This window comes from Xenopus tropicalis, chromosome 3 (assembly GCF_000004195.4).
Source record: "Xenopus tropicalis strain Nigerian chromosome 3, UCB_Xtro_10.0, whole genome shotgun sequence".
In the NCBI taxonomy this organism is placed as follows: Eukaryota; Metazoa; Chordata; class Amphibia; order Anura; family Pipidae; genus Xenopus; species Xenopus tropicalis.
Window position 1 is genome coordinate 133,857,497 of NC_030679.2, and position 14,085 is coordinate 133,871,581.

Sequence of the window (14,085 nt, forward strand, 5' to 3'; positions counted from 1 at the left end):
CTGATCTATACGCTACTCATGTTCATGCCAAGACAAGACGTTCAGGAGCAGTCTGACCCACACCCAACCCAAATCTGCAATGGCTGCCAAAACGTCAACCCTAACCCATCTGACTCAAGGGTAAACCCACAGTTCCCACAGGTTGCAGCTCAACCCACACATGTGGAATGGGGTTGGGGGGTATTGTGAATGAAGCAGCAGATAGGACTTGTAATGTTCCCATAGCAGTAAAAAAAACACAAATACTAAGTTTCATTACTAAATCCATGTAGCTTTATTATTTAAGGGTACGGCGCCACGGCGGGGAGCTCCTAACAATATTGCTGGGAAATTTTGCAGACATAGCGATTCTTTACATTACACACATTGTCATTCCAGCGCTCCTTGCGGATCTCCACACAGTTCTCTTTATTTTGAGCATTATTGGGTTCTCCTTGTATCCAATAACTGTATCAAACAGAAATATTAATCAGAATTTGTTTGTTAATGAATTGCCTTATTTAGTATACAGTGCATTTACACTAAAGGTTCTTAGAAAATAGCATTAAAAACAATTTAAAAATGTTCAGTAGATTTTCTTTTTGAATAAAACAAGGATTTCTCCACATCTAAAACATTCTAGAAAAGTTCTCAGTAACTAATTTGGCCACCCAATACCATTCTCTCACTGAAGTCTATGGATTAGATTTAGATGGCTGCTCTGACCAGGAACAGTCTGACTGCTTCCATTTAACCAAAACCAAAAAATAAGTCATATTAATGAGGCTGTGTACAGAATGTAACAAACTGGCACGGCAGGCAGAGTATGGCACAAACAGGCAGCATAGCAAAAGGCAGAGTATGACACACACAGGCAACATAGGACAGGCAGAGTATGACACACACAGGCAGCATAGGGCAGGCAGAGTATGGCACACACAGGCATGGTAGGGCAGGCAGAGTATGGCACACACAGGCAGGGTAGGGCAGGCAGAGTATGGCACACACAGGCATCATAGGGCAGGCAGAGTATGGCACACACAGGCAGCATAGGGCAGGCAGAGTATGGCACACACAGGCATCATAGGGCAGGCAGAGTATGGCTCACACAGGCAGCATAGGGCAGGCAGAGTATGGCACACATGCAGCATAGGGCAGGCAGAGTATGGCACACACAGGCAGCATAGGGCAGGCAGATTATGGCACACACAGGCAGCATAGGGCAGGCAGAGTATGGCACACACAGGCAGCATAGGGCAGGCAGAGTATGGCACACACAGGCAGCATAGGGCAAGCAGAGTGTGGCGCACACAGGCAGCATAGGGCAGGCAGAGTATGACACACACAGGCAGTATAGGGTAGGCAGAGTATGGCACACACAGGCAGGGTAGGGCAGGCAGAGTATGGCACACACAGGCAGCATAGGACAGGCAGAGTTTGACACACACAGGCAGCATAGGGCAGGCAGAGTATGGCACACACGCGCAGCATAGGGCAGGCAGAGTATGGCACACACAGGCAGCGCAGCATAGCGCAGGCAGTGTATGGCACACACAGGCAGCATAGGGCAGGCAAAGTATTGCACATATATGCAACATAGGGCAGGCAGAGTATGGCACACACAGGCAGCATAGGGCAGGCAGAGTATGGCATATACATGCAACATAGGGCAGGCAGAGTATGGCACAAACAAGCAGCATAGGCCAGGCAGAGTATGGCACACACAGGCAGCATAGGGCAGGCAGAGTATGGCACATACATGCAACATAGGGCAGGCAGAGTATGGCACACACAGGCAGTGCAACATAGGGCAGGCAGAGTATGGCACGCACAGGTAGCATAGGGCAGGCAGAGTATGGCACATACATGCAACATAGGGCAGACAGAGTATGGCACACACAGGCAGGGTAGGGCAGGCAGAGTATGGCACACACAGGCAGCATAGGGCAGACAGAGTACGGCACACACAGGCAGGGTAGGGCAGGCAGAGTATGGCACACACAGGCAGCATAGGGCAGCCAGAGTATGGCAAACACAGGCAACATAGGGCAGGCAGTGTATGGCACACACAGGCAGCATAGGGCAGGTAGAGTGTGGTACATACAGGCAGTATAGGGCAGGCAGAGTATGGCACACACAGGCCAGTGTAGATATTGTAAAGGTGGTAATCCTTGTCCAAAATTATATTCTACAACCAAGGGACTTAATATTAAGTTGTTACATTGTGGGTCTCATCTACTAGCACGGGTGTCTCTGTGATGTTGTGGGCAGAGACTGATATAGATATGACGTATAAACAGATAAGACAGTTTGGTTCAGGGTGAAATCTAGTGAAATCTATGCAAAAGCCTACAGAAAGTTACCTCAGTAAAATATAGACTTAGCTATCCAGTAAAAGTTAAACAATAACAGTTTAAATAAAAAATAAAGACAATACAAAATATATATTTACTATAACGTAAATTTTGAGCATGTTTGATAGAATGCACAGTCACTTTTTTGGATAATATGTGAGCAGCACCTAGTGGACTGACTAGTGAGATTCACTTTAATATGTTTGATATTTGGCACATTTAAATGATCCCAATTGAGGCATGAATGAATTAATTCTTTATTCTCATTTTCGTGCCATTTTCACAGTGGTTATGGGTATTTATTTTGGGAATTAATTACTTTATACTATACTATATGGGAATTACTTTTTATTTCTAAATTACACTGTTTACATAGCAAATTCACTCTTCCATTTAACATTTTATTCTTGAACCAACAATATTTTTAGCTGTAATATTGGTGTGTAGGCGCCATCTCAGTGCATTGTGCCTGAGTCTGAGCTTTCAGAAGGAGCCAGCGCTACACATTAGAACTGCTTTCAGCTAACCTATTGTTTCTCCTACTCCCATGTAACTGGAGGAGTCCCAAGCCGGACTTGGATTTCTTACTATTGAGTGCTATTCTGATACCTACTGGGAGCTGCTATCTTGCTCCCTTCCCATTGTTCTGCTGATCGGCTGTTGGGGGGGAGGGGGATATCACTCCAACTTGCAGCGCAGCAGTAAAGTGTGACTGAAGTTTATCAGAGCACAGGTCACATGGTTGTGGCACCCTGGGAAATGAAGAATATGGCTAGCCCCATGTGAAATTTCAAATATAAATAAAAAAAAAGAATCTGTTTGGGTTTTGAAAAATAGATTTCAATGCAGGGTTCTAAAAAATATTTTTTAAATTAGCTAGTTAGGCAAAAATGTAATCAATAAATGCTGGAGTGAGCAGATGTCTAACATAATAGCCAGAACACTACTTCCTGCTTTCAGCTCTCTAACCTCTTAGTTAGTCAGTGACTATAGGGGGTGGGCACATGGGACATAACTGTTCACTTAGTTTGTGAGCATCCAGGTAAGATTCAAATGAACAGTTATGTCCCGTATGCCCCCCCCCCAAGTCACTTATTGGCTACTGACTGCTAACAGCAGGAAGTAGTGTTCTGGCTATTATGTTAGACATCTGCCCACTCCAGCCTTTATTGATTAAATTTTTGCCTAACTAACTACATTGAAAACATTTTTTATTTTGGGCAGTCTCTTTTTGTCTTATTTTGCTGAACTGCACCTTTAACTCTAATACAAGAGAGTACTGGTCCTTACCAAACATATATATATATTGTATGTTCTGCCCCTGGGACCTAAGGGTCTTTCTTAGTAGCTGGTATGAACTATATAGCACTAAACATCATCAACAATCCTTGTATATAGATATTCCTCCAATAGCTCCTTCTCAGCTCCCAGGCAGTTTCTGTTTTAGAAAATAACACGCTAATGTAGAACTTTCTTGAAGTAGTCAGTTCAGCAGAAGCCACTTGGAGGCGAGACCATCATGAACTAGTTCCCTTTATGGTTTGTAATATTTCAGTTTGTGAGGGAAGATAAGGGCAGTGTCAGGCAGCGCTGGATTTCTACTGAGGCCCCCCAAGGCTGCCCCCATTCGGTGCCCCCCCTCCCCACGAGAATGTGCATGCGCAAACAAGCCCCCCCCGCTAGTGCCAAACTTAGAACTCCCATACGGAGTACCCATTGCTCCGTATGTGGGCAGAATATGCCGGTGCGGCTTGGCGGCCTCGCCACGCCACAAATCCGGGCCTGGTGAGAGCAACTGAGAGCACATTTATTAAGTTATTTGCTTCCAACAGCTTCCTACACTTGCACCTAGTTGCCCCTGTGTCCTTCCTGCCATTTCTTATGAATGGTGTACAACTGCACCTATTAACGCCAGGTAAATGCTGGAGATACTGCCATCCTGGGCCTGGTGCTACCTCCGGGGATCCCACAATGAGTTTTGTCAATAGGCACGACAGAATCAGATGCAAACCTAAAATGGAGATTTGTTTCTAAAACACAAAGTTTTTGCCTTAATTCCCATCTTTAGATTATACAACTTACGTATAGGTGAGATCTACACCGTTGATCCATTTCCACTTATTTACGCCTGAAGCTGCACGAGACAGTCCTATCCAGTGTACCCTCCAATCAGTAAATGGCATCAGACCTCTCTGCGTGTGAGATGGAGAGAAGAAAGAAACCAAAGGTGCTATAGGATAGGTTGTAATATTAATTCCATTTATAGCTACCCAATAAGTCACACTTGATATTTAAATCACAACACAAATCAAAACACAGCATGTTATTGGCTGCTTCCCAGGTGTGGGTGTAACTAAAATAATACTAACAAAAGAAATTTGCCATTTTTTAAAAGATATACTTAGAGAAAATGGAGGGATCTTGGGTTAATGCTGGTCCATAGTAAGGTAATGAAGATCTGTGATGTCACTGCCATGTGACCACCTGGATTTTAGGCCACTAACAACCCAAAACCATCAACATGTCATTGGGTTTAGGGGTTAGAGCTCCGGAGTCCTGGCTTGCTGAACTGAATCCTGGGCCTTACCATGGAAAAGATGAGAGCTCTAACCCCCGATGTCTTCATGACAGAAGATGTGCGATAGGGTTGCCATCTTTGTGTTGGGGGTGGGCTGTGACATCGAATGGGGGTGGGGATATGATGCAAGGGGCAGGAAAATGGGTGGACTGGGGGGGGAAAGGCAAATGGAGCTGGTAAATGGGTGGGGAAATGGGTAGACTGGGAGGAGAAATGGGTGGGGCTGAGTTGGGCCTGTGATTATAAAGGCTGATTGACAGTAGAGAAGGTGCGAAAAGGGAGGGAATTATAGGGTATTACTAATTAAATACAGGCTGGGTGGCAACTCTAGTGTCAGAATATAATGATAATGTCTGGGGGGGAGGTTTCCTTTCAGACGAAACAAAACGCACAGCAAACATTTGGCATGGACTCACGAAAACATTTCCCACGGGTGAATGTCTGGATTTGGCCACAAATCCACAACAGGCAACATCATTTTCCCATCAATAGTGACAATGACATCATTTCAAGGGTAACCGATTCTGTTACATAGAAATCAATTCCAGCAGGGGGAATACCTCCCATAATTACCTGAGATGTACCTCGTCCCCATGATTCTAAACATCACATTAACCCCCTGAGAGACTCACGGAGCAGTCTCCATCTTCCCCAAGCAGGAGTCTAGCAATGTGCAGCTTTTCTAATGATTTTTAAACTATAATTGGCCATAATATACACCAGTTTTGCCAAAGGAAGAAGGAAATTAAAAATCTTGAAATCTTGTAGGCAATTGTGAAAAATATATGGCGCTGGTTTCACTTTGTTCTAAAAATTAAATCTATAAAAATGGCCCCTTTAGGGAAGCCCCCTATAGATCCTCTCAAGTCCCTGTCCCAGTTTCAAATGAGGGGTGGGCGTGTCCTAACAGTCCCTGCCAGAAGCACAGGAGAAGTGGGAGAGCCAATCACAGCCCTGCAGTCACACTAGCAAAGACAGGCTGCAGTTCCCTATCAGGTCATCCTAGCTGCTGATTGGTTCCTATCCTACAGTGCAGTGAGCTAAGTGTTACTGGCCCCCCTGCACATCCTGGGAAACTGCACAGCAGGAAGTGGAACTAGTATGTGTGTATGTATAACTTTATTAAGGATACACAGCGCTCAACAATCTTACAATATACACAATTACACACAGGGAAGACAAGTGGTCTTTTTGGAGATATCGTCAATAAATCAGCCCCAAAAACTTCCTTTTAAAGCACATTCCTTCCATTTATATGAGTACAATTCATTGACACAATATGTCCCATTTAAAACATCTCATCCCCAAATGTCTGATTGTATATACGGATACAAATTCATTTTGTTTCAATATGTAAATGGAATATGAGTAAAGAACAAATGTAAAGGGCACACCATTGACATAACTCACCATGTCCATAGCATTTTCTTCAATAACAAGCAAAGCGTTTGCCCTGGCGCAGCTGTTTTTAGCCTCCTCCCAGGTCTGCTCGTCGGTGGAAAAATAGTAACAAAAGGAATTCACCATTCTCCAGCCGGAGGGGCAGCGTCGGCAGCTTTGTTCTGAAGAAGCAAAAGAAATTTAAAGGAGAAGGAAGGGTAAAAACTAAGTAAGCTTTATCAGAAAGGTCTATGTAAATACAGCCATAAGCTCTCACAGTAATGCTGCACTGAGTCCTCTATCAAAAGAAACACCGGATTTCTTGTCTCTTTTTTTGTAAACATGATGTTCCAGTGTCTGACTTCCTCTCTCAGAAACAGCCTTAATTCCCGGAGCCAGAGTCTGCGCAGTTCTCTCCTCTCTCCCCTCTCCTGCTCCCCCCCCTTAGGAATGTGTGATCTCAGCTATAACGGCTAGACTGCAGGCAGGAAGCTACTTAAAATGGCAACTCAGCAAACTGAGAAAGCTTCTAGGGCTCTTTATTCTGGAATGTTAATGGTTTCTGCAGAATAAATATAGTGTTCTAGGTGGCACTAATGTGGCTAATCTATTGGCAGTAAAATGCCAAAATGACTTTCCTTCCCATTTAAGAAATGGCATCGAAGATGGACATTTGGTACAAATTCGTCAAGCGGCGCATCAAATTGGACGCAGTCATATCAAAATAGGCATGGTTGCGTCAAATTAGGAGTGGACAAGTTGAAATTGGGTGCGGTTGCGGCAACATAGGTGCGGTCGAGAAAAAAAAAAAAGTCCCACGTCAAACGTGTTTCGTGGAATATTAAATAAATAAAATTGGGCACATACAGCAAATCAATGTTTCCAGTAACAGATAATAATAATGATTGGGGATATGCAGCAAATCACTGCATTGGAGGCCCCGCTGTGTAAGTCTTTACATGACAATGCCAGGGGGCAGGAGAACATGGATAACTGAGACCATGGCTTCAAACACTTGCACAGACAATTCCATACCTAAATCCTTAGAAATTGACTTGATTCTTGCTTCTTGGTTGAATGAATATTCCCCTGAAATGATAAATACATGTTGGTTGCACAGAAGAAAGGACCAGTATTTTTCATGTCTGATTCGCAAAAAGGGCACCGTGTGGGCAGAAAAAGGGCAAATAATGCCCAGTGTAATTAAAGGTAAAGTCAAGTACATATAGGCTTCACTGATAAGAATGTTCATTGAACAGTAGTTGGAAAAGGAGATAATCAGGGTTTGACAGGGCTGGGAGAAATCCCAATAGGCCCCCACACCAGTGGGCCCCACCGCAGGATCTGCAGGGCAGGGGGAGCGGATCCAGCGCAGTTGGAGGGACACTGTTCGGGGAGGGAGGAACGCATGTGGGGGTGGGGGTGCTTGTAAGTGTCAGATGAGGATGAGTGAAGGGGTGGGGGTCTTGACAGGGGGTTTGTGATGAGGGGTTATGGGTCTCAAAAGCGGGTTGGTGACAGGGCGGCGGGGCCTCAGCGGCATGAGCGGGGGCCCTTGTAGTGGGGTTAATGGTGGGCCCAGAAAACCTATTCTAACACTGGAGATATTTGTGCATGACAGCAGATTTAAAGGAGACATATTGGATAAATGGAAAAAAAACCTAATTTTGTAGGCGATTATGAATAATATCCGGTGCTGGTTTCCCTTTGGGCTAAACATTAACCCTATCTGTAACAATGGCCCCTTTATTGGAGCTCCCTATAGATCCTATCACTTCTCCGTCCAGTGTGAAATGAAGAGTGGGCGTGTCCTAACGGTCCCTGCCAGAAGCACAGTAGGAGGGGGAGAGCCAATCACAGCCCTGCACTCACACAAGCACAGACAGGCTTCAGTTCCCTATCAGGACAGCCTAGCTGCTGATTGGTTCCTATCCTACAGTGCAGGGTACGGAGGGCCGCCGGCTCCCCAGCTCATCCAGAGAATTCAACCAGCAGGAAGTGGAACAGATGGGCGGGGCTAGTGGGGTTTTGGTGGAATTTCTCAATAAATCAGAGCGAAACACAACTTGTTTAAGCCCAATGCTTCTATATCTAGAGGAGTATAATTCACTGGTACATTCATAATTTGTATATGATATGTCTCCTTTAAGAGAAAAATCACAAAAATGTTTTTATACATTAACAGTATACAACCTGCCTGTTTTGTAATCAGTATTTCATTACGCAGGAGGATTATCTTTGAAACTGGAGGCATACTACGTTCGGTATATATAAAATGGAGTCCCTTCAAGCTCCATGTTTAGCTCAAGAAATAACCGAACAGATTTTCCGTGAGTAAAACTATTTACTGAACTATTTACTGAACTGATCTCAGACACAGGGGTACAGTGCCCCTTTAAACCCCCAGCCGTTTAGCTGTGCCCTACCTCGCATCACTGTTATTAATGGGAGTAATAGCAGTAATGTAGGAGTTCATCACAGAGAATTTTTCTTACCCAAAGTCTCGTTAAGGTTTGTAATTTGAGCTAAAGCGTCAAACGTCACCCGATCTGCAAGAGAAAAACATAAAATCAGCGTATCCAATCATTTTATTGATTGTAACAAAAATGAAAAATGTGACAATAAAGCCAAAGCAAAAAAAACAAGTTGACATAGACATTAGAGTAATACTGTGTGAGTAAAACACTAAGCAATATGTATGTTCAACATAAGCCCTATTTACTGAACTGATCCCACTCTCATTATTGGGAGGACATCATAGAGAATATTTCTTACCTAAAGTCTCGTTAAGGTATGTAACTTGAGATAAGGTGTCAAACATCACCCGATCTGCAAGAGAAAAACATAAAATTGGCGTATCCTTCTTTTTAAAAGGATCATTTTTATTGATTGTGACGAAAAATGTGACAATAAAGCCAAAGCAAAAAAAACAAGTTGCCATAGGCATTAGAGGAATACTGCTAGCATTTATAGAAGAAAATAAATTGCAGTAGTACAAATCTACAAGAAAATATTATAGAGTGAGGCCATAGAGCCTGGGAAGGTGGAGTCCATGGAGGTCCCTGATTGCCATGAGGGTAGGACTGGGTGCTTCCCCTATCCCTGCTGGGTGCTACCCGGGGCAGCTGGTTTCCCTCCCCTGATGCACTGAAGGTAAGTTTTATTTACACATGCTCGGGGGAGGGGGTCCGGTGGGTGGTGCAGGCCCCTACAGGCCTTTGGTGGGGGCCCCCTTTAGTCTAACCCTGATTACCATATAGGTTGATGGGCACACTGCGTAATGGTCGAACTGCATTAGGTGACCTGGGTTTGGTTTGGCAAGGTGCCAAAGCTCTGATGGTGGGAGGGAAACAGCAATCCACTGATATTGTTTTCTGGGCATGAAACTACAGAACCAGGAACATAAGTCAAGCATAGATTGTTGGTACCATACTATCTTAGCCCCTGGGAAACATGTGGGTGCAATCAACCTGAGGAACCCAAGACTGAGCACAACTGTGTCTACTGATTGGGTCCAGAATCCAAGAGAGGGCCCTCCCATATCAGATGAAAGCGGTCAGAAATGGGTTAACCTCACAGGGCACAGGTCATCGAGGGTATGGCACAGTTTGTTGAAGGTTATGTATAGGTGGTGTATCATATTATACTGTATAATGCTGTCTTCAAGCTAAATAAGGCAGGTGTGGGCATGATCTGTTGCTAATGTGCCATCTAAAAGCTCGCGAGTTTCTATAGAAGCCAATGGGAGTTGTCCTTGGCAAAGTCAAGCCATATTGTCGAGCTTACAAGATTTATTTGAGTTTTAAACTCAAATATTCAAGTTTTCACATTTTTTGTATCGCACAAGTTTACCCCTTAAAATAAATATAGCGAACATCCGATATGCGAGTTTACTCGATGTAGAAAAACAACATCGAATTCACAAATTCAAAAATTGATAAATAAGCCCGTTAAACTATCCGGCCTAAGTTAATCTCTTGTTAACTTCCTTTGTCTATTCATGAAAGGCTAGGAGTAGGATAAACATATTCAGTTAGAGCCCGGGACATGTTTTTATAAGTGTTTTTTTCTGTAATGTTGAAACAGTACCTTGTACCTGATGGTAAATAAGCTGCATGAACCTATAATGGAGGCAAACAATCCTATTGGGTTTATTTAAAGGGGAAGGAAAGGCTAAGTCACTTGAGGGTGCCAAAATGTTAGGCACCCCCAAGTGACTTCGATCACTTACCTTGTACCCCGGGCTGGTGCTGTTCTCTCTTAATAGGGGCACCAGCCCGGGGTACGAGGTAAGCGATTCAAGTCACTTGGGGGTGCCTAACATTTTAGCACCCCCAAGTGACTTAGCCTTTCCTTCCCCTTTAATGTTTAAATGTTTTTAGTAGTTAGATAAAACCCCCTTATTTGGAAAACCTCAGGTCCCAAGCATTGCAGATAATTTAGCTGTATGTACCATCATGAAAATGAATACATTTGTATGTAAATATGGCATTGCAACAGGGCAAAGTGTATAACGGAAAGTCACATGTCAGTTATTATTGTTTGGAACGAGCATTAAGTTTATGGAGGATACTGACCTGCCTCTTTTAGTTGACTGGTAATGACAGAGTCTGAAAAGAGAACATAAAAAACCATGGTTGGGTACAGACTTGTTAAGAATTTTGCACATTTACTACAAAGCATTAATAATTCCTTCTATTTTTTAAAGAAAATTGGGGGTCATTTATCAACAGTGGGCAAATTTGCCTGTGGGCAGTAACCCATGGCAACCAGTCAAATTGTTCTACCTGCAGCTGGCTGAAAAGAGGTAATCACTGATTGGTTGCTATGCCCACTGTTGATAAATGAGCCCCAATTTGTTTCTCCTTTACAAATAAGTCATGCAAAGTAGAGTTTTCTCTAAACCTCCAACCCCTTAGATATGTTGCATATTGTATTGCTTCCTACGTTCCCAGGGAGGCCCATTTATCAATTTTCTAATTTTTGTGGATTAAGAGATTTTTGAAACCACAACTAAACTCATTTCCACGAATGTCAGTCATTTATCAAAAGATCAGACCTGAAAAAGCACAAATGGAAAAAAATACATAGAAAAACGCAAAAAACAGAACTTTTTTGTATTGTCACACAAATGCAAGGGTCAAAATAACCCCAAAACCTTTAAAAACAGAAAGCAAAGAAAGATCTTCCATTTGTAGGATCGGGTCCACAGGGATCGGCCCAGTCCAACCCTGTGGATAAGTGGCATCTTGCCTAATTCAATCTTGGACTTTGAGCTGCTGTTCTGCCATAAATCCTATGTTTAAAGCAAAAACTGCACCTGCTCCAAGTGATAATATGGTGCCACATTTGGTATAGGATTCGACTATACTGTATATATAAATTTACAGGTATGGGATCCCTTATCCGGAAACCTGTTATCCAGAAAGTCCCAAAGCCCGTCTCCTATAGACTCCATTATAAGCAATAATTCTAATTTTTAAAAATGATTCCCTTTTCTCTGTAATAATAAAACAGTACCTGTACTTGATCCCAACTAAGATATAATTACCCCTTATTGGGGGCAGAACAGCCCTATTGGGTTTATTTAATGGTTAAATGATTCCCTTTTCTCTGTAATAATAAAACAGTACCTGTACTTGATCCCAACTAAGATATAATTACCCCTTATTGGGGCAGAACAGCCCTATTGGGTTTATTTAATGGTTAAATGATTCCCTTTTCTCTGTAATAATAAAACAGTACCTGTACTTGATCCCAACTAAGATATAATTACCCCTTATTGGGGGCAGAACAGCCCTATTGGGTTTATTTAATGGTTAAATGATTCCCTTTTCTCTGTAATAATAAAACAGTACCTGTACTTGATCCCAACTAAGATATAATTACCCCTTATTGGGGGCAGAACAGCCCTATTGGGTTTATTTAATGGTTAAATGATTCCCTTTTCTCTGTAATAATAAAACAGTACCTGTACTTGATCCCAAATAAGATATAATTAATCCTTATTGGGGCAGAACAGCCCTATTGGGTTTATTTAATGGTTAAATGATTCCCTTTTCTCTGTAATAATAAAACAGTACCTGTACTTGATCCCAACTAAGATATAATTACCCCTTATTGGGGGCAGAACAGCCCTATTGGGTTTATTTAATGGTTAAATGATTCCCTTTTCTCTGTAATAATAAAACAGTACCTGTACTTGATCCCAACTAAGATATAATTACCCCTTATTGGGGGCAGAACAGCCCTATTGGGTTTATTTAATGGTTAAATGATTCCCTTTTCTCTGTAATAATAAAACAGTACCTGTACTTGATCCCAACTAAGATATAATTACCCCTTATTGGGGCAGAACAGCCCTATTGGGTTTATTTAATGGTTAAATGATTCCCTTTTCTCTGTAATAATAAAACAGTACCTGTACTTGATCCCAACTAAGATATAATTAATCCTTATTGGATGCAAAACAATCCTATTGGATTTAATTGCTGTTTTATTGATTCTTTAGCAGACTTAAGGTATGGAGATCCAAATTACGGAAAGACCCCTTATCTGGAATACCCTTGGTCCCGAGCATTCTGGATAACGGGTCCTATACCTGTATTAGTAAATTGTTTTTTTATATAGATTTTAAGTTAATATGAGTATCTATATATTATACTATATATATATCTTTACATTAGAAAGTACATTACCTTCATTTTATTTCTTTCATTCATTTCTACCTACTGACCTTGGCTAATTGGGTTTACACACATTTGCAAATAACCTGATGTCTCAGTTATATAAAAACTCTTTAGGGGTTATGTAATAAAAGACAGAGGCAGATCTACTAAAACTCCATAATTTCCCCTTCTTTTCTTTTATCTTCAAATTCGACTAAATTAGTTTTTCCTCAATGTCTGATATTTACTAAAAAAAAAGTTGCAAGAAAATGTCGCTCTGAGAAAAGTCATAAACAAACGGAACTTTTTAAAATTTTTCAAATCGCCGCAAAAATCCTGGTTTTATCGAGTTGCCTAAGTGATATTTCGAAGAAGTTCTTATGTTTGAGCAAAGGCCAGACTTTGCCATTCACAAGTTTAATCTGGCGATTTGTCGAATTCGGATTTTTAGATGTTTATATGAATATTAAACCTCGAAAAAGTTGCAGAGTTTTTTTCTCTGCAACTTTTTAGAAAAAAATCCAAATTAATGAGCCCCTAAGTTTGCCCTGGAGCAGTAACTGAAAGCCGCCGATCAGTACATCGAAATTACCGGCCACCTATTTAAAAGCAGAGATCTTCTTGGTTGCTATGGGTTACTGCTATAGGGCACTTTTACATATGGGGGTTTGTTCCTTATGATGAACATTTTTGGACTTTAGCCACATTTTTATCACACATTATACACTTGAAATTAGATTTCTGTCCTGACATGGTTGTTCATTCTCTTATTTTACTGGTGCCTCCAAAATGCCACCAGGCCAGGTCCAACTGTCATGTCAATATTTCTAATGTAGTAAACAAATAACTAAAATATGATTGTAACCTATATAGTGTTTATGAATATTGTTAGAAAAGACTGCATTGTTGCTTTGGAACTACACTGATATCCATAGAATATGCAGTTCTGTGAAGGCAAAGCTTCATGGGAGATAAAGGAATTGGTTGGAGCTGAATAGAAATAGAATACAAAATTATTTTAACCCAAACAAAATTCAAACAGCCTTATATTCACGGAGGAAGATGTTGAAAGTATCCCATTTTAATCTGTTGATGTTCTATTTGGTAATTTAGCTAAAAATACTCT

General features: G+C 41.8%; 1 protein-coding gene across 1 annotated transcript; it reads right to left on the minus strand.

Moving 5' to 3' along the window:
• Window positions 1–253: 253 nt before the first annotated feature.
• On the minus strand, window positions 254–10,926 carry LOC116409565 (C-type lectin lectoxin-Phi2-like). Its single transcript, XM_031898243.1, has 7 exons — window positions 10,869–10,926; window positions 9,067–9,120; window positions 8,787–8,840; window positions 7,327–7,380; window positions 6,322–6,473; window positions 4,416–4,525; window positions 254–447 (listed from the first exon to the last, which is right to left on the minus strand). Exons 1-7 carry the CDS (start codon window positions 10,924–10,926, stop codon window positions 312–314), a joined length of 618 nt encoding a protein of 205 aa, XP_031754103.1. The 3' UTR covers window positions 254–311.
• Window positions 10,927–14,085: the final 3,159 nt, after the last annotated feature.